Genomic DNA, 26,544 nt, shown 5'->3' on the forward strand with positions numbered 1-26,544 from the left:
GATCATAGTGCATACAAACTGTGACCACAGTACAGAGGTTCAGAAAACTTCAAAGGCCATAAACTCCAAGTATGGTTCTATCTTACAAGCAGGAGGCAGCTGCAGCTGCCTTGGAGTCCCATCCATCCCCAAGTGCCTGGGTCCAAATGCTCCAATTGTCCTGCTGTTTATGAGCCTCAGCCTTCCTACCACCACTGAAATGTGTTCTCCTAAAGATGTTCCCTGAGATAGGACCTCGCCGACATTGTTTCTCTGCATACCAGCGTTCAGATCCCAGAGCAATCCACCCTCCTTTTAACGGCCGACGACAGCTCCAATAGCTGGGCAAAAATCAGTTGAAGGAAAGGGAAGTCTTGTCGGAAATGAGATTAATCTTGTAACGAGTGTTCAGCCCTGATAACCCATCTGGGTACAGAACTGCTTAAACTGGAGAGCAATTAACCTTCACCCGACCAGCGCTGTCCAACCGTTAAAAACTTTAAAGAGACAGAATCCTCCCCCTCCTCAAAGACTAAACAAGCAGATTTGAACCCCTCCTCAGTGGCCCCTTCCTGCAGATGCACGCCAATGACAGCAAGGGGGCAAGGTGGGCAATGGCTCTGAGGGTAACACAGTCTCAGTGTGGGTTGAGGTGACAGATTTGACGAATCTCCTAGGGCATTTTTCAGAATCACCTCTAGGATTAGGGGAGCCGGACCTACTTGTTCTCATGCATGACCTGAGTCTGCATGGGAGCACAGCTGGTGGGGGTTTTCATTTTCCATCAATAGGAATGCTTCCAGCGAGGGCTTTTTCACCCTCCAGCCCTTTCTTCTAATCACATGGCCACTGCATGGGTAGCGAGCTTTGTGGCTACAGAAGTGCTCTTTTGGCTTCAAAAAGAGCGAACCTAGGCTTTGCCTTTATGCGTACACACTATAACCCAAGATCCTACTGGGAAGGGTAGAATAATTGGGGAATCTACTAAGAAAGCTACCATTAAAAATAACGTCCCAGCACAGTAGAGAAACATTTGAATCTTGAAATAAAATTTGAAATTTTATTTTTGCATTTTTAGGGAAGGGTCTACATGGTGTTCAGGGTCTCACTACTGGTTAGGACTCCTAGTGATCCGCCTGTTTTCAGCTGCCCAAGAGCTGCAATGACAGGTGCACGCCATCACACCCAGTCTCAATTGCTGTCTCAGCGCTCCCTGGGGGTGTGGCCTGCATGGCAGGCCCTGAGATTTAACTTCCAGCCCCTGTACCTACTTGCACATGCTTCAATCTGCTGAGCTATTTGGCCAGCACTCAGTGGAATCTCTTAACTCACCATTTAGGGGCAGCTTCCTTGAGTGTGAATTGATATTGAATCCCTGAACTGTGTAATGTACATGAAAACCAGCAGTGAGTAGGCAAAGAATGGGACCCTTACATTTTGCTGGTCACTATGAGCTGATGCAGGGTACTAGAGCTTAAACAAGAAAATATTAAGTACATATAAAGCATCGTAGAGATGTATGTGTGCCTACAGCTCAGATGTTTAACAAAAGGATGCATCTGCTATGCAAATTGATCTGCCCCAAGGTTTTAATCCAGTCATCATCATGGCTTAAAACAGTTTCTCAAAATAGCTCAACCTACCACTGGTCTTTATCTCTCCCTTGAGCCCAGTGTGGAGACAAGACTAGCTCAACAGCAACATGAGCGTTGGTATCACAGAGGGTGCGAGTCACCCATGAGAAATATCCCCAGGGCAAGATATCCTAGCCTACAGGGTCTTGCTCCCAGGGCTTGCAATTATAGGCTGAGAATAAGAAATCCTGACTATAGGGAATAATAGTTTTGAAAGTACAGCAAGTAGAACTCACTCCTCTCACCCTCCAGGATTCACACCATCTCTACTGTTACAGCCAAAGTAGAAGAAAGCAAAAGATTCCACAGGTGTGAATCCTACCCACGAGCCTCTTGATTCCTTGGTCTGAGGCAAGATGGTGACAGGTGGCTAGCTTTCCATCCTGGAATGAGCACTGCGTGTGCTTGCACCAGTCAGGGAACACACAGAAGCACAACAAGACCCCCAACTGGCTTCTTACTTTCGCCTTGCATTTACTTCCCAAGACAATCTTTACAGAGTCTTCATTGTTATGTGCGAGATAAAGTTCCATTTTTCTCATGGAATTTGATGCATTTTGCAGAATGTACCATTTGAATATTTCAGGGTCCAGTTTCTATTTCTGGATCCAAATCCTGTATGTGCATAACCTCAGCAGATAGCAAAGACAGAACACAAGAAGGAAGTCACAGTGCCTGATAAAAATACTAGTCCATTTTATGGACCTACAGCACTGTGCAGATCCAATCCAAAGGGCTTTGTGAAGACAGCCACACATGGCATGCTTTAAGGAGATGTTAACAGCTCACTTGGCACCTATCTGTGTGGCCTGGGTAAATGGAGAGCTACTGGCTGCCTGAACAGCAAATGCCCTGTGGCTGCCCTGGGCTTCTTGCACTTCTTCACATTTACCAAGTAAAATGATGAGATAAGGGAAACCACAACATCATACTCAGTCTCTTGTGAAACTGAAACGGTTAGAGTAAACACTTTGCCTTACAGTGATTTTATTTTGATTATCATATGGGACTTAACAATGTCATGGCTGGTAGGCATGCACTAGGTTTTCTACAATTTTCACTAAAGCTAATAGCACCAACACTTTCCAAAGTGCCAGTCACACCTGAGTGCTCTGTATGTCCGCGTTCACACAAGACCCTGGGTAGCGGTGCCACACCCACGAGGGGCTGCTGGTGAGTGGGACCCTGATCTTCCAACTGGCAAGCTATGTTTAGGAGAGAAGCCTCCACCTTTGAGGCCTTTCTTGCCCCCTTGACACCTGTGGCGGCTTCAACAGTATCACCTAAACCTGGAGGAGCAAAATGTGGCTTTGTGTAGAGTAGGGTCTTTGTGAATGTAATGCAAGTGATAACTAAAGTGAGCTCATCTGGATGAGGACAGGCTCTACATTCAGGGACAGCAGCCCTATAAGAGACTGTATGATGGGCACAGTGACGTGGAGAAGCCACCATGGGATGACAGATGCGGAGACTGGAGTGCTGTATCCATGAGCCAAGACCACAAGGATGGTGGGGAGCAGCATGAGCCTGACAGAGGTGGCATGGCCCCCCAGCCCTTACCACCTCACCCCCACCAGCTGTCCAGAGATAGCAGCCCTGTGATACTCTACTTTGAACATCCGGTGTCCTCTGCTAGTTTTTATAACACACCTAGTTGCGATCTGTTATAGCTGCCTTAGAAAACTAATATACTACTCATGGCAGGCATTTAGTTTTTTTAATGTTTTTTTCCCTTCTGGGGCTGTTAAATGACCCAGTATTTGTCAACTCATAGAATTAGTACAACTTGCAATAGTGCAAGGCTTTGTGCCTAGAATTAAGTTGCTCCCTGGTCACAGCAACTAGATAGCCTCGATTGTTAGAGAAAAGACGAATTCTTCATACTTTCTCATGTAAATCCTATACCTGAGCATGCTCTGGCCTTCTAGCTAGAAAACTACATCCTTAGCACCAGAAGGGTACAGATCACATTCTGTCAGGCTCACCATCATCAGGGAATGTTGTGACAAATTATCTTTAGATCTCCCAAATTATACTGGTTTGAAAATAAAGTTACAAGTTAAAAACAAGCAACTAAAGGAAATTAAAATCTAATTTCCTTCATATGTTTTCCAACCAACAATTGTGGGCAAATTAGTCAATTATGATTGCTCCATGCATCCTTGCTCTTCCAAAAGAACTCGAGTCCTTTTCGGAGTTCCTTTTAATTATCTGAAGACAATTAAGAGCACACTGATCCAACACATAATCAGGCTGAGACACAATGGGCGTGTGGGTGAGCAGTCAAATTTCTTCCAACGTTCTGGGTTCCAAATAAAGGCTACTTCCTTTGCTTTAACTCCTTAAAAACTAGGTTATAGTTTCTGTTAGGAAAAGGAAAAATTACAGTTTTCTTCTAATCACACTCACTGCCAACTACACGCTTTCCTCAGGGAAAGATTTCCAGATACTATACATCTGATCATTTATTCATGAATTCACTCATTCAGCAAAGGTTGCACGGCAGCATTTACATATTGGTCATTGTGGAGACAATGGTGAGATGAATTCATAAGTGATTACGCAGAAAAAATAATTCATAATAGTAGAATACTTTAGGTTGTAGGAAAGATCAAGGTTTCATTGTTTTATACATAACATTTAACCAGTAAGTCTCATTAGAATACATGATATGCTTGCAAACTTTAAAATTTCAGTAGGCAACTTAATTTAATGAACTCTCTTAAACTGGTTATTAATTGCTATGAAATTAACCTTTATTATAAAGCAGATCATCTTGCAACAATGAAAAACATTACCTATTAATGAAAAAGCTATGCTATGTCGTAATCATTGCAGATGTCACTTATACCAAATAAAGTATAGTAATCTGCCAAACTCCTATGAATTTGGAAATCATTGGTGTGATCCAGTACATGGATACCAGTTTATATGTCTAAATGATTAGAGTTTCACTGACATATAAAAGCACTAGAACAAAATGGATACTGTAGCTCATTGCATACAAGTTTTCATGAACTTCTGCCCAGAAAGACTTGGCATCACAGATTATAACAGCTGGACATTTAAATGAGCCAACGCAGCCCCTGGGTGTACGATGGTAGAGGCTGCCACTCAGTAAGAGTGAATGCATTGCTTGGTTTGTCAGGGGCAAAGTGCAGGTCCTGTTGCCAGAGCTGGGTTTCTGCTTTGAATCTCTAGCCTTTCCAAGTGCTGCTTGAATAACAACATGCCTGCTTCAGGCATGGTTCCCACAAGCGGTCACTGCCCAGCTAGATTCCGTGCAGCCTCACATCTACCCTACCTTCCCAAGCACAGGCAAAGGACCTGAACAGACACTTTTTTTCCAAATGAGGCACAAAAATGGCCAACAGGTACACAAAAAGGTGTTCAGCACCACTAGGCCCTCAGGAAATGGCAAACCAAAGCCACAAGGAAGTGTCCCTGTACAGCTACTGGGATGGCTGCTATCAGAAACAGGAGATGACAGGTGTCAGCAAAGGTACAGAGAAGAGTGAACACATGTACGCTGTTGGGGAGAGCATGTGGAGGTGCAGATGCTAGAAAACAGTACTGAGGTTCTTCAAGAAATTACAATAGAACTACAGATGACCCATCGTTCCCTCGTTTGGGTGGATACCAAAGGAAGTGAAATCACGGCGCCATTGAGATATCTGCATTCCCACATTCACTGTGGCTGGGTTCACCTTGGCCAAGATATAGAAAGAGCCCAAGTATCTGTCGGTGGACAAATGGATAAAGAAACTGTGATTATGGAATAATGATTCAGCTTTAAAAAGAAAGGATATCTCCCATTTTCCAAACACAGGGGAATCTTGAGAATATGATGCTAAGTGAAACAGGCCAGGAAAGGGAAAATACTGCATGATTTTGGTTATAGGTAGAATCTTTTTTAAAAGTTGGAAATAAAGTCAGAAAACAGAACAACAGTTCCTGGTCAATAAGGAAATGGGAAGTGGGAAGGGCAGGCAAAGGCTGCAAAGGAGCAGACACAGAAGATGGAGTAGTCTGGAGATCTGAGATCTAACTGCAATGCTGAGGATTTCACTTAGCAGTACTAGTCTGTCCTTGGGAATCTTGCTCAAAGAGCAGCTTCTAGGCGCTCCTCACACACACGCACATGTGCTGTATGAGGTGATGGATGCATTAATTTGCTTGAGCAGAATGATTTTTTCATTATCTCCATGTATATACGAACATCATGTCATACACTTTCAACATATACAATGAAATTGCAGAAATAAACGACAAAAGTCATAGTTTAAGTCACTTTTTAGGAAAAGTAGAGATTTCTTAAAAGGAAGAAGTACATTAGAATTGTATGTCCATCTGGAAAAAGATAAAATGGACTTAATTTTTCTATGATGTAGAAAATCAAATTATCCAATCATATACTCTAAGGTAATATTCACCGAAGAAGTACACTCATGTGTTTACCATCCGGCCAGTTGTTTACTCTATCATTGAACCAATTTCTGAGTAGGTACAAAGAAAAGATTATAGCTCAGAGCTCAAAGCAGAGAGTACTGACTACCCCTGCACAGCCTATGTTTTGAGAGTTCCTGGTCTTGCCTGAGGGGCCACAGATTCTTTATTGTGGAAATTACCCAGCAACAAAATCATTCAGTAGATGTCTCATCTGCTCTAGAAAAGGGGCCAGCTTTAGCAGTAGGCATGATGCTGCACTTGACTACTTAAACTCTAAGACCACTCCAGGAACCAGATTCCCTCCTGGTTACATTAAAAACATTCATTCATTCAATGCAATCAGCTGAGTAAGAAAGGTAGGGAGGCCACCATCAACATGTTTCTGTCCTCCACCTTGCTTTCTCATTCAATCAGCATTTTCTGCGTTCACACAAACAGCTGAGCTCAGCTGCCTGGAGTTCCGTCAGTGTTGCTCATGGCACCAGGATGGTCTCACATTTGTGATTCCATTATGTTTTCTCTTTTGTCCTCAAAGGAACAAGACTGCAAAGTAGCAAATGGTGTACCAAGAAACACTCCGCAGAAATGCCTGTCAATACTCAGTGGGTGCTGGAGATGCCTCTCCAGAGGGCAGGCAGAGGAAACAGACATGAGAGATGACTGCTGTCTTCCAAAAATGCCTATCAGATGTGAGAGTAAGACTAGGACAAGCAGCCAAGAGGAGCTCGCGGCAGACACCCTCGTGCACCCTGACAACACTCTGGCTAAAGTACACGCATGTGGTGAGCTGAGTAACCCTGAGTAGTGGACAACATCATCATTACAGAGCCTGTGTGCAGCCGAGGACTCTTTGGGTCTGAGACTGTAGTCGTCAGCCAGGGCTGGCAGAACAAGGATCCACTCTACAGAAAGAAGCCACATCCTTACAAGGGACAAGCGGACTTCACTTCTAAAGGAGACCATGAAAATATCAGTCCGTCTTTGCATTATCCTGGACCAAAGGAAGTGGGTAGGCAAAAGTATTAAAAATGAATTCAATTTCCTAAATTTTATTACTCTTTTTGAAGATTCTATCTGCATACATGAAGAAAAGACCAAGAAAATAATAATAATAATAAAATAGGAAAAAAGAAACAAATATTAACAGATCCTCGATGGTGTAAGTCACTTATTTAAATGTCCTTTCCTAAATGTTTATTTTCTAACCTCCTTGAACAACTGTTGTGGAAATGAGAAGAAAGAAGAAAGCATTTATTGCTATTGTTTCGACCATCAATTATTCAGTGAGTCTACTGAACCTGTAATCTTTCCATGCCAAGAAAAACAAAACAAGAATAGAGCAGTCCTCAGCCGGACAGTGGAGGCAACGTGCTGCAAGACAAGTGTCATTCCACCTGCACCAGACACATCTGCCTGCTTGCCCCTGGGGCTGCATCCCACAGCTGGAACTCAGGCCACAGGGGAATGGACAGGACCCTTGGGACCGGGGACGCCATCTGGTACAAGGCAGAAGTGGCATGAGACGGCATGAGGAAGGAAGCAGTTGCCCTGTGCAGTGTCCCACCAGGTAGCAAAGCTGCACAACAAATGCACAGGTGCACAGATGTAGGGAAGAAAGCACCCTTAGGGCAGACAGGCACACTGGGGTTTCCCCGTGCATCTTCCACCAAACTGTGCAAACAGATGAGTTCTTAAAGGGAAATGTCTCTTCTAAGGCCATTTCACTTCAGTTCGCTTCCAACACCATATATATATATATATCTATGTGGCCTGTGTGGATAAAATATGAGGGTGCATTAATATATGAGCACCTTCATGAGATGCTGCATCATCTACTGTGTCTGGCAGTATCTTGGGGCCAACTTGAGCTTCTGCTCTAGGAGCGGTCTCTGTCACTTGTGCAACACATGCCCTGGGCACAGGCTCCCTGAGAGCCTGTGTTCTCCACTGCAGTCCAAGGTTAGAGGGTGTTTCCTGATCACTCCAGAGGCGGCTGCACCATGACCACAACATGGGCCCAGAGTGAGCGGATGCTCAGCTCTGACAATTCCAGCACTCTCTGCAGGAGACCTGGGTGGAGATGGAGCTTTCCATGTTCAGAGAACCAGTGTCATTCTTTGGGGCTTTGCCAGGACTGGAGTCGAAGGACTCGGGTACTGTTTATTTGAGTTAGTTTATTGTCCACCATGATTGTTTGTTGCCTTGACATATTTTTCTCTCTACGAAAGAGCCCATCCATAAAGACATATCCTGCAGGTGGTTAATTGATGGTTTTCCATTGTTCAGTGTTTGTGCTTTGGGTTTTAACTGCTTTAGTTCAAAGGGCCTAAACAATGCACTCCTTGAACTCAATGACGGCTTTAAACTCAGCACAGAGAACCAACTGGAAACTGAACCCGAATCTGATGATCTCTGCCTGACTAAAAAAAGTAGAATCTAAAGTGACATTAAACCTAGAAAATGACTTCAACTGAATCTCAAAGAAAAATACTAGAATCATGCATCATTAATGTTCCATGATTCAAAAGGGGCTTAGGAAAATACAGGATACAGAATTACTCACACACATGTCTGGTCCTGTGTGTACCCAATATAACTCCTGGGGATCAGAATAAGGGATAGAAATCACTACTTGAGGACTTTTTATCTTCACCTGTTTCAAGACAGAGTTCTACCAAGCAAAGCTGGAGGCTCTTTCCCACTGGAGAAGAGACAATGATTAACGAACAACATGCATTCGCAGAGAGGAAGTTTCCCCAGTGAGCCCTTCCGGCAGGCTCAGCCCTGGTTGGGCTGCCTATCAGCATAGGAAGTGAATGCAGGAAGTATCTGTCTACAAACCCTTTATCCTCAAGGTAATTGCTGTAGCAGCATTTTACTGTTTACCAAAGCAGTAAACATGTGATCTAAAAAAAGATGTTTTCCATCTCCAGATGGAAAGGAAAATACACTTACTTCCTAACTAGTTTCTTATCAAAACTGGTGGCCCTAACCATGTGCTCCTGATAGCAAGGGAGAGGACAGGACAACTTCTGTGAGGAGGACAGCAATGGCCATTCAAGGATGCATGAGACATGAGACTTTCTCTTCTAAGACATTACCCTAGCAAACGAATTTTTGTTTTCCTTTTTCTTCCCCCCTAAGCTTAACACAGGCTATATATTTCAGGTTCTTTGGCAGCAAAAGGGGTAAAGTCAACAAAAATTAACTCTAATTGGTAGAATAAAAATTTCAGAAAATCAGATAATTCATCAACTCACTTATATTTGACCTTTTCAGAATTCCTGATTTTTATGTGAAATAAGCATGTTCTGAGTTCTCCCAAGATGAAGTGAAGTAGTAGAATTCAGAAGTAGAAGCATGGATAGCTTCCACCAGGGCAATGTTACTTTAGTCTCTTTATTCTAAATTAAAAGCTTTGCAAGCCTGCTTGGGTCCCAGTTTCTCTCACTCAAGGACTGAGCCAGTGCCAAGGGCTACAGCTTGCAAGGGACAGAGCAGACCCAGCAGGGCCCCTCAGGCTCCCAGGTGCAGGAAGGGACCTCTTCCCCATCATTATTCTTTTTTCTGTTTCCCCTCCACCTGTTGAGTAGCTGTTAACTGCAAAGCAGAAGGAGAGGAAGCAGCAGAGAACAGCAGAGGGAAGGAGACCTGAGTGCCCTCCTAGGGCCTGTGCGGTGCAGTGCTCCCTAGAACGGCACTGAGTCCAGGCCCAGGCACAAGAATGGAAACCTTTTCTTTCTGTCAGTGTTCATTTCGTAACACAGAGAAAACATGGCAGAGGTAAAGGGAAAAATTGGCTTGCAGGGGGGTAGAATTTGCAATCTGCTGCAGAAACTGAAAAACAGGGGAAAAGCATTTAATGGTTTCCTGATTCTAGTTGCAGAGGGAAAATTTGACTGAAATGAATAGCAAAATTGGCTAATGTAGATTAAGTGATTTTATGTGCTTCACACAGTTCTGAGCTCCTCTGTTTTGGTCCTGCTCAGTAACGCTGACAAGTAGGAACTACTGGTGTCCTCTTCCCAGCTGCAGTGGCTCAGATGTGTGGCTAGGAGGGAGAAGAGCCAGGCTGGATCCCCAGGATCCTTCCATGGTTCCCACTCCTGAGGCCCGGTGATCCAACCCCTGGGAGCCAGCCCCATGCTCAGGTGGCTGGACATCAGAGAGGAGCAGGCTGTGTAGACCAGCTGCGCTTCCCCAGCAGGGAAGAGGGTCGGGAGAGACACATTTGCTGCCAAGGTCCCACAGCACTGGACTAAAGCTCAGGACCACCATCTCCCAGGCTGGCCTCTTTCCTCCACCCTCGCCAGCTGCCATCCAGGCCTCCCATCCCCTGCAGAGAAGATAAGACCAATCCTTTCCCACAGAGGCTATTTTAAAGATGTTATGAAGAAATAGGGTACCAAGTGCCTCTCCGGGCAAAAGATAAGCACCAACCATGCTCTCTGTGCTGAGCCTTCATGGCTTGGATGCTCTCGGGAGCACCAGGTGACTCGAATGTACAGTATCATCTGAAGAGGGCTTCGCAATATCAAACCACACACTCTTTCTTTCTTTCTTTCTTTTTTTAACTTGGAGCAATGTCTTGAGAAATCTACCTCAAATTGAGACACAAGCTAATGGTGCTGACAAATTCTGAAATGTTGTTTCAACAGTTTCTTCTTCCTCAAAGGTGAGCCTCCCATGTAGAAAGACAATTTAAAAAGAAAAAAATAGAGTCTCAAAGGGACCCAAGTGGGTAGAAACAACTGAATGGCTGCTGGTCCATGATCTTAATGAATGACCCTGGAGGATATGGACATACGGCGGTGCAGAGGGCATCCTCTCTTTCATTGTTGACTCTCTGGCAATATATGTTAAATGGAAAAAAAAATCTGTGCATTGTTTGCTAAGCAGTAATTTCATGATCTCAAGAGAGACAGTGAACTATGGAAGTAGCTGACTTGAGAGAGAAGGTGTTAAATTCAAGAGTGCAGGCCTTGGCACGATGTTCTTTATCACAGTCTCCAGAACTTGGCATGTATTGTTCGTGACAAAAGTGTTTGAAGGAACAGTCTTGATGTTAATGTTATGATTGGATACTGCTGTAGTGCTTTAACAAATAAATAATTTTGTTTGGCCTTAGCATTTCTTTTCTAAATGTCTCAGCACTTATCTGTGTGACACAGCAGCTCACCGCCCCTCCCAGAGCCAGGCTCCATGAGGAACACCCTGCTGAGAGATAGGACGAGGTCCCATGGAAAATCGTGAGCTGCGTCTTCATTACGGATCCCCAAGATAAGGGTGAGGAAGTGAATGCTTGGAACGAGGACGCAGAAGCTGGGAACTGATCCGGACTCACAATCCACTGTCTCTTGGATATTGCCAAATACGGAGAGAATTCTTGTCCCCAAAGCAAATGTAAAATTGGGTGCTGAAATTTCTGTGTTTGAACTTTGACTAGCTACCTAGAGTGAAATAACCACTGCCTGTATTTTTTTAAACACAAAATTAGATAACATAGAGTACCCAGCTATAACAATCTTCTGTCTCTGATTACATAATGTGTTGCCCTATCATTTAACACTTCACCCTTTTCCCTTTGCAGAGTAATTTAGTATTAGGGACTATGAAAGCCAGGAAATAAAGGGATCCTATGAGGTAAAAAGAGGGGAAGCATACAGGTTCATATGACTTGAGTGATCTCTTGGTCTTCCAGCCCCCTGTCCTTAGGTGACAAAAGCAACAGGATTCAGGTCCCTGTGAGTATCTGGGAGATACTGAGAGTGCACGGCATAGGCCCGGCACACAGCTGCTAGGATGATGTCAATCTGCATCATGAACTCAGGATACTAGAACTGCATTTAAAGGTATTTTTTTCTATGAGTTATAGAACTTTTACATATTTTCTATCAGCTTAGCTTTATTTTACTGGGGGAAAGACATGTAAAGAAGTAAGATTTCTATTTGAAATCCACAATGATTATATTCGTCTGATCTCAGCTTCCACTTAACGACCTCAAAGAATTTACTGAATATTTATTTCTTTGAAGAACTGTGTATGAAGCCCTATAGTTGGCCAGTCACTGTGGAGAACACAGAAACAGAAAAGATATACCTGAAAGAAGATTGTGAGAGCTCAGTGGGTAGGCGTGAAATAGGCATACTCATAGCTAAGCATAGATGGAGCTGGGAGAGGGGAGGGTGAGAAAGAAAGCAGGGGCATTGGTGGGATGAGGAGATTTCAACAGGAGAAATAAGTTAGGGCAAAGCCCAGAGGTCACAGTGAGCCACAAGTCATTGACAGCATCACAGAAAAATAGAAAAGTAACCAAATACTGCAGTTAACTAAATACAAAAAAAGTCCTGAGTTTCCACCTTGCCTTGAAGGCTGGCAAAGAGTCAAAGAGTGAAATATCCAACATCATTATGGGCGCAGTGGAACTGGTTTCAAATACGGCCTGAAGTGGGAATTGGAACAATCCTTCCAGACAGTAAAACGGCAAATATTTTTTGAAGTTGGCAAATATTTAAGTTTCACAGTGGCTTTAAAAATGGGTATCTTTATTGGTCCAAGAGTTCATCTTCTAAACACTAGTAGTAACAAAATAAATTTATATAAATCAAAGAAAAAGTGAAAGCAGAATTGTTTCTTACAACAGAGTAACGGTTGTAAAATTTGTAATTATTTGAGATGGAATACGATAAAAATCCTGTCCATTGAAAACAGTGACATGGGGAAATGCTTGCAAAAACAGGGTAGTGAGGTACGTGGAAGGAGAAATGGACACACAACCAGAAAGACAAGCACCAAATGCTTGTCTTTTTCTGTAAGTAAGTCATTTTCTGTGACCCATTGGAATTTGGAGCAATTTATATTAATGTATTTTCTCTACTAGGAAAAAGTTTTATATTTGTAATTCATACAAGGCAACAAGATGCATATTTCAAAGTTAATGAGAAAACAAGACAGTGGAGATTTTCCAATGTCCCTCTTCCAGTCCCCTGCACACTCCGCATACAGCACTGGCCCTGGGAACAGGATAATGGCCAACTGGGGACAGCACGGCCAGAGCCAGCTCTTGAGCATCCTGCTTGCCCTTGAGTTTGGCACCTGCCCTGCTGCACTTGTGTGAGGTTCCTACCACGCCCCCATCCCGATCTGCCCAGGTGTCACCTGCCCTGCCAAAGGTGTATGTCAGCACAGTGACTTGGAGAACTGATCCCACTGGTCTCAATATCTGTAGGAAGTATCAGGACAGTTATGAGTTGTTGGATTTGCTGCAAAGCAGCAGGAAGGAAACTATTAGAGAACTAAGAGCAGGGGCAGAAAGACAAGGTGCTGCCTCTGTAAGGTCCCAGTAGCCCGGGTGGCCTGATGGCATCTACTTGGTCACCAAGTAGAGGCTCACCAGACATCATCTGGCACCAGCAGGAGAAAGGATGGCCATTAGGGTCCCATTCTGAAGGGGAGGTAATGAGTGTGACAAGTGAGGACCTTTGTCCAGGGTCATAAGATGAGTGACCATGCAAACCGGGTGGGGTCTGCAGCCACACAGCCTCGGAGAAAGTTATTCAGGGCCAGGTTGAGATGGTGGTCATGCAACCGTGAATGTCTCAGGCTCTAAAGCAAAGGTCCTTCCAGGGCAGATTATGTGACCCCACACTGGCATGGCCCAGACACTGTCCCTGTAAGTTTCCTGAACTGCAGACAATCTGTCACAGGGCTGGTGTCCCCAGAGCCCCTGTCCTAAATTTCTCCCAGGTATCAGGGCTTGCGTTCATGTCTCTGGCCAGTGCCAGAACTGCCCACTTTGCCCACATCGCCACCCCCTGCTGTGGAAGGAAACCTGTTCTGGAGCTGCAAAAGCAGAAGAAAGACCTTCCTGAGTAAGCGGGGGGACTAGGCTCTCGATGTACTTTATTCTTACACATGTCATTTTAGGAGATGTACACAAGTGTGTGTACCTGCGTCTGTGTGTTTTTAAAATAGAGGTCAGTTTAGTAAAATGAAAATTTAGTGAAAAAATCACTTCTGAGCACAGGAGATAATAAAGAAGCAGCCCACACATGGAATAATCTCTGGGAGCCTAGTGGTTGTATGGACCTTTCATGGGGAAAAGAACCACAGCTCAGCCATACCCAATTCTGGGTTCCAGGGCACTGAGGCAGCCCTCCTCTTTGGGTGCATATGCATGCGCGCGCGCGCACACACACACACACACACACACACACACACACACTCACTCAGCCAGGCACAGGCATCTCTATCCACAGAGGGAACCTGGACCAAGAGCCACCATGAAGGTGGGCAGCAAGAAACTTTCAGACAATGACCTCTCTGTGCACTTGTTGGCCAGGACAAGAGAGGCCAAGACCTCATGCAGCATGACACCAACACAGTAGGACAGCAGCACTTTGCACCTGGCATCACTTTCACCACCTTTAACTCTTCTCAACAAAACCATGCATGGCCCCCATCACCCAGGGGGTGCAGGGAAAACATCCACTGGTAGATCTAAAACTCAACGCTCACAGACAGCAAGCTCCTACGAGATCAGCTTTCTTCCTTTCATCCTGTTTGAACACATTCCCTGCATGTAGGATGTCAACAATTTCCTGAGCACCTACTATGTGCATGTGCAATACACAGAAAACAAGCTGTATGTTTCAGTTATCATCAAACACTCAAATCTCCATTAATTCAAAACAACAGCAAAAGTATTTTCATTTGGCAAGTCTCTCAGAGACTGTGCGTACTCCAATCTCATAGAAGTATCCCCAGTAACTTTCCACATCCTGTCTTGTTCTTAAGGAGGATGTCACGAAAACTGCTGTCTGCTGCTTGCTCTGTGTCCTTCTACATAGGGGCTCCATAACAAGATGAGAAGAGAAGACCCCCCCCACACACACACACATTCCAGTATCAACATTCAACTCTAGAATCGGGGCCTGCAGCCTGGTGTGCACCATTCCCTCCAGAGGGCCGGGGGAGAGCGGTATTTCTGTTGTAACTCTGTGTTATTTCCTTTGATGCACTTAAAAGCATTATTCTGAGAAGTGATCCTAGACTTCACCAGACTTCCCAAATAGTACATGAATTAAAAGCAAGACCAGAAAAGTCTTTGGAGGGTTGAATCCAGACTCCAACCTGACAGTCATCAAGTTGCAAGAAAAATCAGCCCACTTCTTAGGGTCTGGAAGCCAATCCTGGGTTTTTCTGTGGGGAAGATGGAAGGTGCTGCGAAGAACTTCTCTGAATCTTCAGAACCAAGAAACCCAGGAAGGGGAAGCTTCAGAGCCAGCCTCAGAACTGCTGCACATTGGACCTCCACTTACTGGCTGAGAATTCTTAATCAGAACTCAACCTGATTTTAAAATCCAAGCACCCGTAGGCATAAATTCAAACTCCTGTAATTTTTTTACTTCTTCCAATTAACTCATTTTATTTCTGATTTCAAATGACCAAGAGAAGACAACGGTATGAATCCTAAAGGAGGAATAAGAATAATTTGCTTTTCAAAGTGCCCAACAGTGTCTGCTAAACACAAATGCACAAGAAAAAAAAATCCCACGGGGATGTGGAACACCAACTCAACAGATTCAGAGGATCTGATACTGGGTGTACTAACTGGTTTATTTACTGGAACAACCAAATAAACAGAGCCTATTTGAGATTGAAAACTCCCCGGAGAGGGGACTGTTCCCTAAGTCCGCTGGCATCTGCTGTAACTTTCCCTATGATAATTTGAACTTTGCACTGACATAATTAAAACTATAGTCAACAGAATCAAGGCTCCTTTTCCTACTGCATAAACATGGCTGTAAAATCATCTCCTCGCCTTCCCCAGGAAACCTCACAGAAACATACCCTCAAAGAACTCACCTATAAAGGTGGGCAATTGTTGCAGAGGCATTTAAAGAATTTCCTTGAAGGCATTTTAAAGGTCCACTTAGGAGATACGCAATATACATGTAAAAAAAAAAATGTTCGATCAAGCAGTGTCCTACTCATAGGTCAACTTTTTCCCAGAATTTATTCAGAGACTCACAACACACTCAAACTTCAAAAAATAACTTCATGGTGACATAAATGTTTAGTTTAAATTTAACAGTATAGCACATACGTGTGTTTTACAAAATGCACACTATCCTCTACAGGACATTCTGTTTTTTCAGTGTCCTTTAGTGCACTGATTTTAGCAGGGGTGGTGAACATACAAAAACTTCTACTCAAGATTTCCAAATAGTTAATTTCATAATTACAAATAATGGATAAAATTAAGCGTAAAATAAGAACACAAACTGCAGCATTTCAGGTTACAGAGACAAATAATTTCTACTTATTTGGCAGAAAGCAGAGTATATCAAAACTTGAATTTAAAATTTCCCTTCTCTGATGATTGTTTTTCAATAGACCCCGGTGCTTGAAGTCAAAGAGAGACATACTCTATAAACCTTGGTTCACATATATTTAAATATACTATTGAACACACCTTGCGCGCTAAACACTAAACAGAACTTCAGTTTACCTAATGCATGCATACTCTGGTTGCTCTTCAAATCGTATAAATCTTTCGCCTTTTACCTAATGCACACTAACAAATCTCTAATGCAAACATTTTCAATCATGAACATACCAAGTCAAGGAGAACTTTTGAAAATGCTACAATTTGGCCCAATTTTGAGCAAACTCCTGTTTCCAAAGGTTTTCAAATTAACTGAAATCCTTGACAAAACCAACCAAGTGCTTTTCACCTTTATATAGCAAAACTAAAACCTAGCAACTCATAAAACATCCCCCCTCCATTATCTGCCAGTGTGGCTGATTTTTACAATGTCCCTACGGCCTAGTGGCCTGGAAAATATTTTAATAGACTCATTGCCGCCTAGGCTACTCCAAAGACTTGCACTAGCCATTAACCTGGCTTCCTTTCCAGGAATCAGATCACATTTAGGTTTCTACCCAGGTAGGTCTATTTTCCTGTCAGGTTCTACATACTGCCAACTAAAAACACCTGCAGACATTTCAGCAAATAAGCCCAAGCCCAGAGTGCCAACACGCCATTGCTTTCCAACCCACCAAACCCAACGTCACTAGGAAGAAATCTTACTGCACAGAGGAGTAGGTATTTTATTAACAAAAAACACAACCCATCGAACCAAAATCACCATCAGCTGAGTTAAGAGAACACTCGGCTCTCAGCATGGAAGTCCCACAAATCAAACCAACATTCACAGTGTCCCATTACCGACGGCCACTTGCTGAGTGTCTCTTCCTTTCCACCGGCACCAGCTGACATGCCTGGAACTAAGGAGCCCCTGAAGAGGGTCCAGAAGTCCACCATGGACAAGCCCATCTTTTTCTTTATCCCTGCCCTCCAGTCTCTGGGACTCTGTTGCTTTGAATCAGACCCGCATCCAGGCCCCGTCAGGGACAGGTAAAGAATCGAAAAATTCCAGAAGTGCTCCAAAAAGCCTTTGCAAAAGTAATCCACAGCACTCAACAGTGAATTTAGAAACCCCAATTTTTTTCTGAGTTTGAAGTTTTTAAGCCTTGCGGATGGTTGGAGTAGGAAAAAGGAAATTTACTAGGCAGTGCAAAGGAAATCTTGTTGTCCTCTATTGTGGTAGGGGGGGGTGTTGCCCAACCCTAACTTATCTGCTTGATAAAGGAAACCAAAGAAAATCTAAAAAGAACAAGATTTGGTCAAATGAAAAAGAAGCCTTTCCTTACCTTAATAGTGCTGGCCATAGTGCAATCAAGTTTATTGATCGTTATTAAATGTTAATAATAATTATTGCTTCTCGCTGACCAGAAAGTAGTTTTGATGAGGTTGTATAGAGCGGATGAGATTGTGCTAAGTCTGGGAAATGAAGTCAGCCAATAGCAGGAAGAGGTTTCTATTGGTCCTGGCCGCCCAGCCCGAAGAAACAGGATATTTGGGAGTGGAGAGATAAGAGACCCTGAAAACAATGTTGTTTTTCTTGATGATATGCAGCCAGGAGATTTTTTTTTTAATTAAAAAAAAAGGCATCAATTGCCTTGGACTGGGACTGCCACTGCAGGTGTGACCAGCGGGACACGCGGCACCCAGACCAGGGCAGGATACAGATGTGGCTTGACTCTGCATGGCTTCACATGAAGCGGGGCACGGAGGGCACCAGACAGCCCAGGTGCCAGTCTTTCTCAGCCTGCTGCTCCCCGGAAGTGCCACCAGGCTGGGACGGAGGATGTGTGTGACTTTCTCCTAAAGGGAAACTGCAGGTGGGACTCGATTTCTGTCCCTAGACAGCCATGCTTCATAATGACCGTTTGCTGGCGGATTGTCAGCAACCTTGTCTTATTCAACATCTCAACCAAGTGTTCCAGAACCGTTTTGTTTCTTCCTTCTAAATACTCACTTGTTTGTTTCACAAAAAGTGAGTTCACTTTGCAGACTCTAGAATCAAAGGAACCAAGCGAAATAAAGAAAATAAAACCCTGCTGATGTTTTGTTTTCAAGTATCCAATTAAAATTCAAATAACTGAAATTGCCACAAAGGGTTTAGAATTTCAGGGAGGAGGTCTCACTCCAGCGGTGTTACCCCAGTAGCGCTCTTGGGGACCCAGGGATGTCTTCTGAAGATCTCATTAAGGATTTCGAACCCAAGCTGCAAGTTCAGGGCCACAGGGCTGTTTTCCACTAGAAGGAAGTCCAGGGATTACAAGCCTGGACATTCCTTTGAGGATTTCAGACCTTTAATTACTCACTTTCAGGAAATTACTCGTTCTGTGGAAGAAACAACAGTTTGCTTTGAATCTTGCTACATGAAAGTTAGACCAGAATAGAGGTGTGGTATCCAAAGGGACCTTGTAAACACGATTGCCCCAACTTGAGTTGCCCACAATTCTTGGTTCCAGAAATGCTGTTCAGTGAGTGGACTTCATTCAGACCAAGGGCTGCCTACCTCAGATCCTCACTGCAGAGCCTTCATATGTAATCACCCCCAAGCAGCTTGCTGTGTGAGGATGGGAGAAGGGAAAACAGGAAAAAGAGCTGGCCAGAGGGAGGACAAAAGAAGCAGGGGGAGGAGAAAGAGAGGAAGAAAGAAAGAGAAAAGGAGGAGGAAGGGAGGGAGGGAGGCTGATTTCTGTTGTTTTCATCCCTGAACAATGAATAAGATGGTAGGTTGATTAAAATTGCGTTTCTCCTAAAATCTTAGTCTTCAGTTGTTTTACCTGGGCAGCTTACATTAGAATTCAGGTGTGCTGAAGGAAAAAAAAATAACCAAAGTCTAAAACAAAGCAAAAAAAACAACCTCTCTAGGCCCAACCAGGTTCCTGTTTTTTTCCCCCTAAAGAACCATTACTTTAAAAATGTGAACTGCTGATCCCCAATAAGCAGTGCTTCTTTAAGGGTTTATCAAACACTAGCTTTAAGTAAAAAAACTCCTTTGACAGAATAGTGATGGCAGAAATTTGTATGTGTCCTTTCTCCAACATGCCCTGCTTCTAACAAAGCTCCTTATTCGCTCTGCACAGCAGGAAACACTGACTTCTTTGTGGTATGAGAGATTGAGAGAATGAACCCCAGGCCTTTATAAGGGACTGCATTCCCAGACCTTTAGTTGCTTATTTTTGTTCTGAGACAGGTTCTCAAAGCGTTCCCCTGCCTCAGCCTCTTCGAGTACTGGGATTACAGTCATTCACCACCACTATCCTGGCACCAGTATTTTTATAGATGTCTGATTCTTCAAGGATGACTTGCCTTTACCTCTTTGCTCTTGCCTAATTCAAATCATAGAGTCAACAGTGAAATTTTTTAATCTCTTAATTTCAAAAGAGTTTCCAACTTACAGAAAAGGTATAAGAAAAAAGTCTCTTCTAATACCGCTTGCCTGGTTACTCCAAATGCCAGCAATTTCCATCATTTGCTTTCCTTTAGCTTTCTTATACTTTTTCGCCTTCACACTTATGTAAAATGTACACACCATTCTCTAGCTTATATAGATATCATTTCATTAAAGATTTATTGTTTTTGTTTGGATGCTTACAGGAAGAAACCAGATGCTATTATTTGATCTATGCCCTCAAGATTCTATCCATATGTCTCATCGTGTCTACTTCTGAAAATACATAAAAATCTAAAAAGTTAATAGGATGCTAATTTTGGGATCATGAGTTACAAGCTCTGTATAAAATTTTAAGAAGCAAATCTTCCTCATTTTTAAGGATATAGTGTTGGGCTACTTTATTTTCTTTTTTTAGTATTTGGTACAGGGTCTCATTACACAGCTCAGACTTGTAGTGATCCTCCTGTTTTCTGCCTCCCCAGCCCTGGGATTACAGGTGTGCGCCACCACGCCCAGTCTCAGTGGCTGGTTCAGCATGCCCAGGGGCAGGGCAGGTGTGGCATGTGGTGCCAGGGATCGAACCCAGGTCCCTGCGCTTGCCTAAGCAGGTGCTTAGTCCCTGAGCTATCTCGCCAGCCCCTATTAGCTGCTTTCTATCAGCCTCCAAGAGAATAATCCCTATATCTCGAATGCCATAGTAGCATCCAAATACGGACCATCATGTGCAAACTTTTTGTAAACTCTGATTGGCTACTGAAGGCATCGGGGGAGTCTCTGAATTAGAATTTTGCAGTATTGTTTCCCAAACGTTACCCTGAGAAGAGCGATCTGAAGATGGAGAGCTCACTTTATTGCTCTCCTTGTCCTTGCCAGTCTACACTATTAAAGGGCCTCAGCCCCAGGCCCTAGCTCTGGCTCACTCTGCAACCCAAGCCATTCCCTCCTCAGGGAGAACAGCCCAGAGGGCACCAGGCAGGTCCAAGTGGGGCAATCTAGCGGACTGCCTCTGCCTGAGAACCACTGTGGCTTGAACTAGGCAAGAGAGGGCCCTTCTTGCCCTCCACGACACACAGGAAGTCCCACACTGGACCGGCACAGCCGCCCAGGGCCGTGAGCACAGCCCCTCTGAACAAACTGCACGTTCCCACTTCCTCCTTACCCATCATGAATCCATCAGCCAGGAATTTACCCAGGCCCCTCCTTAGTCTGTTGCGTCTCGCTCCAAATAAAAAAGAAAGCACTGTAAAATGCAAAGGCCATAAAGATACTGTAACAATAAAAAAGCAGTATTGTTTTCTTCCTCTTTTCCTGAAAGTTCTGCAAACTCTGATCCTGACTCTCGTATTAACGTTTCTGTGGAATGTTCGGAAAGTACAGTGTGGGGGAGCAATACAGCCCCAAAAGTGGTACACCTCCACAGCAAGAGGAATCATGACATGCAGCTTAACTGGAGATGCAACACAAGCTTCATGCTTATTTTTCTTGCAGTCACCATCAGTATAAAGACTGCAGGAAAATGATACATTAGATGAATATTTAGCAATAGGGAAAACAGCTCTAGCTTACTGCTTGGTCAGTTAAAAATCACCTTTCTAATGAGAATTCTACCAAAGACCTATTTGTTGGAAAGGAAAAGGCAAAATAAAAATATCAGCAGGCTACACTTCATACTATTTTTTAAAAATGTATTTGGTACTGGGTCTTACTATGCAGCTCAGACTCCTAGTAATCCTCCTATCATTAGCCTCCCCAGTAATGGGATTATAGGCATGTACCACCATGTCCAGACTCTGTCACCAGCTCAGCATGCCCAGGGGGTGGAGGTGGAGTGCCATGTGGTGCCAGGGATCAAACCCCGGTCCCCGCTCTTGCCTAAGCAGGGGCTTGCTCCACTGAGCTATCTCACAGCCCACCTCATACTACTAATTGTAGACAATCTCCTTTTTTGTTTTTCCCCTTTTTTCCTCTATATTTTCAAAACATTTGCAATACGCAGAAATTATACTTAATGCGAGAGCTGTGCAAGTAGCGTGTAGTGTTCTGCCTTTGCAAACATCTGAGAAATGCAGGCACATTCTGTCCAAGGCAGGCACAGTTCCGACTGCTGCTAGATGCTTTATGCCTGCATGTCAAAAACCACGCTCCTTTAGGAATGTCTAGAGCAAGAAGAGAACGACTCTATTCTTAAATTAATTTCTGTGAGAAGACCTGGGACAGCACTGTGGTTGAGGGCGCACATCTCTTCAGCATTAATCCATGCAGTGGCAGCAATGCCAAGTGGACCTGCGCTGGGTGCTCGGGAGGCTGAGATGGAGGACCCCACCCCCTGCCCTCACCTGGGCATTCGGGAAGCCTATGTCAGTTCCTCACCTTCTCCCTGCATGAAACTTCAAAGCTGGAGCCACTTGAGGGGCAAAGACAGGCTCTTAGAAGGCAAAACAATAAGACGAAAATGCCATCTATTTTCGCTAAGATGACACAGGAATCTTAAAGTGCACAGTGTTGGGATTATTCATGAGGCCCCGGCAAAAAGGCTGTCCCAAGGATCTGTGCCAGGGATGTGCCTGAGATGGAGATAAGGAGCAGGCATCTAGAGTGGCCTTGCAGTGGAAAACTTCAGCTGGCTGTGGAACTTTCCCATCTCCCTCAATGGGCCGTTTGGTGGGGGCACAGCTGCAACAGGTCACGTGCTCAACCCTAGAGGTCGCTGATCCCCAAGGCAAAAGGACCTTTCCTCTATGCAGGGCACACTTCACAGTGACAGTTTCACTCTCCTGGGTAAATTCCTGAGAGAGAGAGAGAGAGAGAGAGAGAGAGAGAGAGAGAGAGAGAGAGAGAGAGTGTGTGTGTACACTTGCCATATCCTCCTGCAGGCCCAACATCAAGGAACAGTCCAATTACAATTAAATAACTACTGTTTCAACACTTTCAGTACGTGACTGATAGATTCCTCTGCCTCTTGGTTGATTTGAACTAATCTAAACCAAGGAAATTGTTTTCACATACTAAATCCTCAACTTCTCAACACCAAGTTGCAATTTCCTTAATTTTGAAGCACTCGTCGGTTCTATAGGCTCGGATGAAGCAATGATTTCAATGAACACAATTTCATAAGCATCTCGAGTTTATGTTCACTTTGCTCTTTCTCAACACCATCTGGCTCTAAAAATGCAGGAGTATTAAAGCCACTATCAGGGGCCCCTAACTATATCAATGTATTATTCACGGTTTTAAAAAAAAAGAAAGAACGAAACCTAAGCCCAGAGTCATTATTTTGGCTTAAAGGAACTTTTAAGTTTCCTAATTCAATCATCATGCTTCTATATACAATTTGTGAACAATGAAAAGCATTTCCAAGTCATTATCCATATAACTGGGTAGATCCCAACATAGAAACTGCAGCCCTTGGTTGCTACTGGTCACTTGGCACATGGGCTACAGAGAACGTGAGTAACTCGAGGGTGCACCAGGCCAGCTGTCCAACGTGTACCTTCTACCTGTCCAGGTACCAGCTGTCCAGGTACCTTCTACCTGGTCTACACTTCCTTCTGCCACAGCAGGTCATGTGCAAGATTTGAGAGTACAACTAAAATTCAAGCAGCCACTTCTTCCTCAATGCCCTACGTGAAAATGTGATTAGCATTTATTAAATAAATATACTGCCCTGGACTGAAGTTAGGATGTCAGGTAGTCTGTCCTCTGGTCCCAGCAAGGAAAGCCTGCAGGGACAACTGGAAATGCTCTTTCTGGGCAACCACCAATGACAAGCCAGCTGAAAGAGCACAGTTCCTCCACTGTGCAGCTGCCTGCCCACTGGATCCTACTCTAGCCTACTTTATAGCTACAAAAACAATCCTGCTGCAAGAATTTTAGGAAGCAGCCACCTACTGCCCAAGAAGTACTCTGCTTTGTTTGCTAGGTAGGAGCCAGCCAGCCTTCCAGGGGTGCCTTCAAACTTCTCGCATTGCTGACACTAGGTGGCGCGCAGTGTCCCTCAAAAGGCCCTTGGAGAGCAGTCCTAGGTGGCTGACGCTTGAGTAAATTCCTGGAATCAGTGCCATTATCCTACAAAGCTGCCTCATTTTTATTCATTAAAATTAAACTCAAGATTCATAACATAGAAAAAAATCTTTGAAACCTTTTAATTGCCCATGGTTACAGAAGATAAGGAAAAGCATGCATTTTGAAAGGGGCAAAGGTGTATCCAATTCTCTGCATGCCAGACTGCAGACACCAGACCGCAGATGCTGTGTGATTGCCCTACACCAGTACACCAAGGCTGAGCCTTAAAACGAATTCCACTTCACAGGAATTCAGGAGGTGGCACTGCACAAGGGGTAATCGAAATATATGAATATTTAAACTAAAAACTTAATAAAGAAAAGACATATTGCTAGTAACCCCTCTCCTTTTCATATTGTGTACACTTTTCTCATCATTCTTAGCACATTCCAAAGCAGCTCTGGCAGTCTTCTGTGTCTTTGCCAGGTGTGATCAAAAATACAGTGAATGCTGCCACCAAGTGTCATCTGACACCACAGAGTGTCCTCACCACCTTGTTTATCAGATCTGGAACCAGGCAACTTCAGACCCTTCCCCAAAGCCACAACAATGTTCCATCAACTCAGGACACCAGGCAGCCAGGACAACACAAGTAAAGATGCACCCAAAAGAGGATGTGCAGAGCTTCAGGAAGTGGCAAGAAGGAAGGGGTAAGGGTGTTCCTAGTGTGTGTTGGGGGTGGATTTTAAGAGAGATTCATGGCAAAGTCATTGTTTTTGAACATTCATCCTAGTTTTTCAACCACACCATGCATGTCCCTGGTGCAAGTTTCACTACATAGCAGCACAGTTTAGAGTGCATTTGTTCTGTGTGTACACAGTGCTGGTCTCAGTACTGGTGCCTGCCTAGATGCAGATGCTGGGAGTTCCTCTGTGGGGCTGGAAGCTATAAAAGAACACAGATTCTACACTGGGACGTCATATGTGAAAGACACCTTGCAGTGCTTGGCAGCACCACACAAGGCAGGTGCCGAGTGGGAGGTGGAGGGCTGAGGCCCTGCTCAGCAAGCCGGACCCATGAGGCTGGCTGGAAGGCCTCCAGGTAGGCTGCAGAAAGGACACCAGTGTGGCCTTTGGATCCCAGAAGCCCCAGCTGTAGGTGATACGGCTTCAACTGCTGCATCTTCTCTGTTCAGTGATACTGAGGAGACATTTAATTTATTTGTGCCAGTTTCCCATTATAAACCAGTACCTCCTTGGCAGGTGGGTGGGAGAGGAATCTGAGTGTGTGGAGGGGCCTCCTGCAAGTGTCACAGATGGAGAGCAGCAAGGCCTCCTAGATCCCTGGCAGTCACCCTGCAGGCACAAGACCAGCACAAATAAGTGAGTGAGTGAGTGAGTGAGTGAGTGAGTGAATGAATAAATGAATGAGCCACATCCATACAGCCCAGAAATGCCAGGGAAGGGCTGTGTCCTGAAGGACCCAGAGAGCCCAGAATTTAACTTGAACTGGGACTCCCTGGGCCAAGTGCAGACTCTGGACAGTACGCTGGGCTACAACACCACAGACTGCTGTGGCTCTCCACAGGGGCAGCCAGGGCTGGCTGTGGACACATCACCAGCTCTCCTCTCAGTGCTATAAAAATATGCCCATCTGTCCCACTGCCTGCTGAGAGGTCCACTGGGACACAGGGTGACAGGTGGTTGGAAAATAGGAGCCCCCCACAACACACCAGGATGAGCAGATGAAAGAGATGGAGAGAAAGGCCATCAGCCCCACCCATCCCATATCCAGGTTCTCTTCTGTGTACCCAGCTGCAGTCCAGTCACTTGGGATGGATCTTTCTGAGAAACCGCCCCACATCAGTCACCTAGAAGTGAGGAACAGAAGCAGTCTCTAAAAGAACATCCAACTCTGCCTCTGGCTTTCCATCCCAGTACCCAGGCAGTGCCTAGCGGCAACGACACAGTCAATTTCTTTAAAATACTGAATGAATGAGCACCTGCCTTCTATTTACCTAGTCCATATTGAGTTTATAGCACATTTGTTTGGATTTTGATATAAAAACATAGTTCCCAGCTAAGCATGGTGGTGCATCCCTATAATTTCAGCACTCTTGAGAAGCTGAGGCAAAAAGATTCCAGGTTCAAGCCCAGCCTGGGTGACAGTTACTTAGGCAGACCTTGTGCCATGGGCTGGATGTAGCTCCATGCTCAGGCCCTTGGTTTGATCCTTAGCACAATGAACAACCAAACAGCAAGCTCCTTTTGCATAGGACTCAGCGTTCTCAATGTTCCAAAGTAACCCTGCCTCAGATTGTCTTCCGCTACACGAAGGAGCCCTGTTGGCTTCACGTGCACTTGTTAGATGCCATCAGGATGGCCAGGTCCTGCCCCTCTGCACTGGCTGCATCACTCTGGTGACTGAGTCACAGCAAGCCCCAACCTTCCTGTCCATCCCGTGTTCCCTTCTGCAGGGCAGCACTGACACTGCTCCTTCCAGAGGTGGGAGCTGCCGCTCACCCCCAAGCGGAGACCTCTGCTGTCCTCCAAGGCCACCTGCACTAACCCTCCACAATGGGAGAGCTCAGCAGCCTTCACAGTTCTCTGTCCCAGCCTGCAGCCACCACAGGGCCTCAGAACTGCGAATGAGGAAATCTTCC

At 44.6% G+C, this 26,544-nt stretch overlaps 1 protein-coding gene across 3 annotated transcripts in view; it reads right to left on the reverse strand.

Annotated features, from left to right (window-relative positions):
• Positions 1–17,913, reverse strand: part of Erg (ERG, ETS transcription factor) — a 104,319-nt gene extending 86,406 nt beyond the window's left edge. For 2 of the 3 annotated variants that reach the window (XM_023715892.1, XM_023715891.1), the window contains exon 1: positions 17,297–17,627. In XM_023715892.1, coding sequence (XP_023571660.1) covers positions 17,297–17,404 — 108 coding nt within the window. In that variant the 5' untranslated portion in view covers positions 17,405–17,627. Of the gene's footprint in view, positions 1–17,296; positions 17,628–17,781 lie in introns of those variants that run through there. The other variant, XM_004631764.1, reaches the window with a different exon arrangement.
• Between the last annotated feature and the right edge of the window lie 8,631 nt (positions 17,914–26,544).

The sequence above is a fragment of the Octodon degus genome, unplaced genomic scaffold (assembly GCF_000260255.1).
Source record: "Octodon degus isolate 3935 unplaced genomic scaffold, OctDeg1.0 scaffold00045, whole genome shotgun sequence".
Classification (NCBI taxonomy): domain Eukaryota; kingdom Metazoa; phylum Chordata; class Mammalia; order Rodentia; family Octodontidae; genus Octodon; species Octodon degus.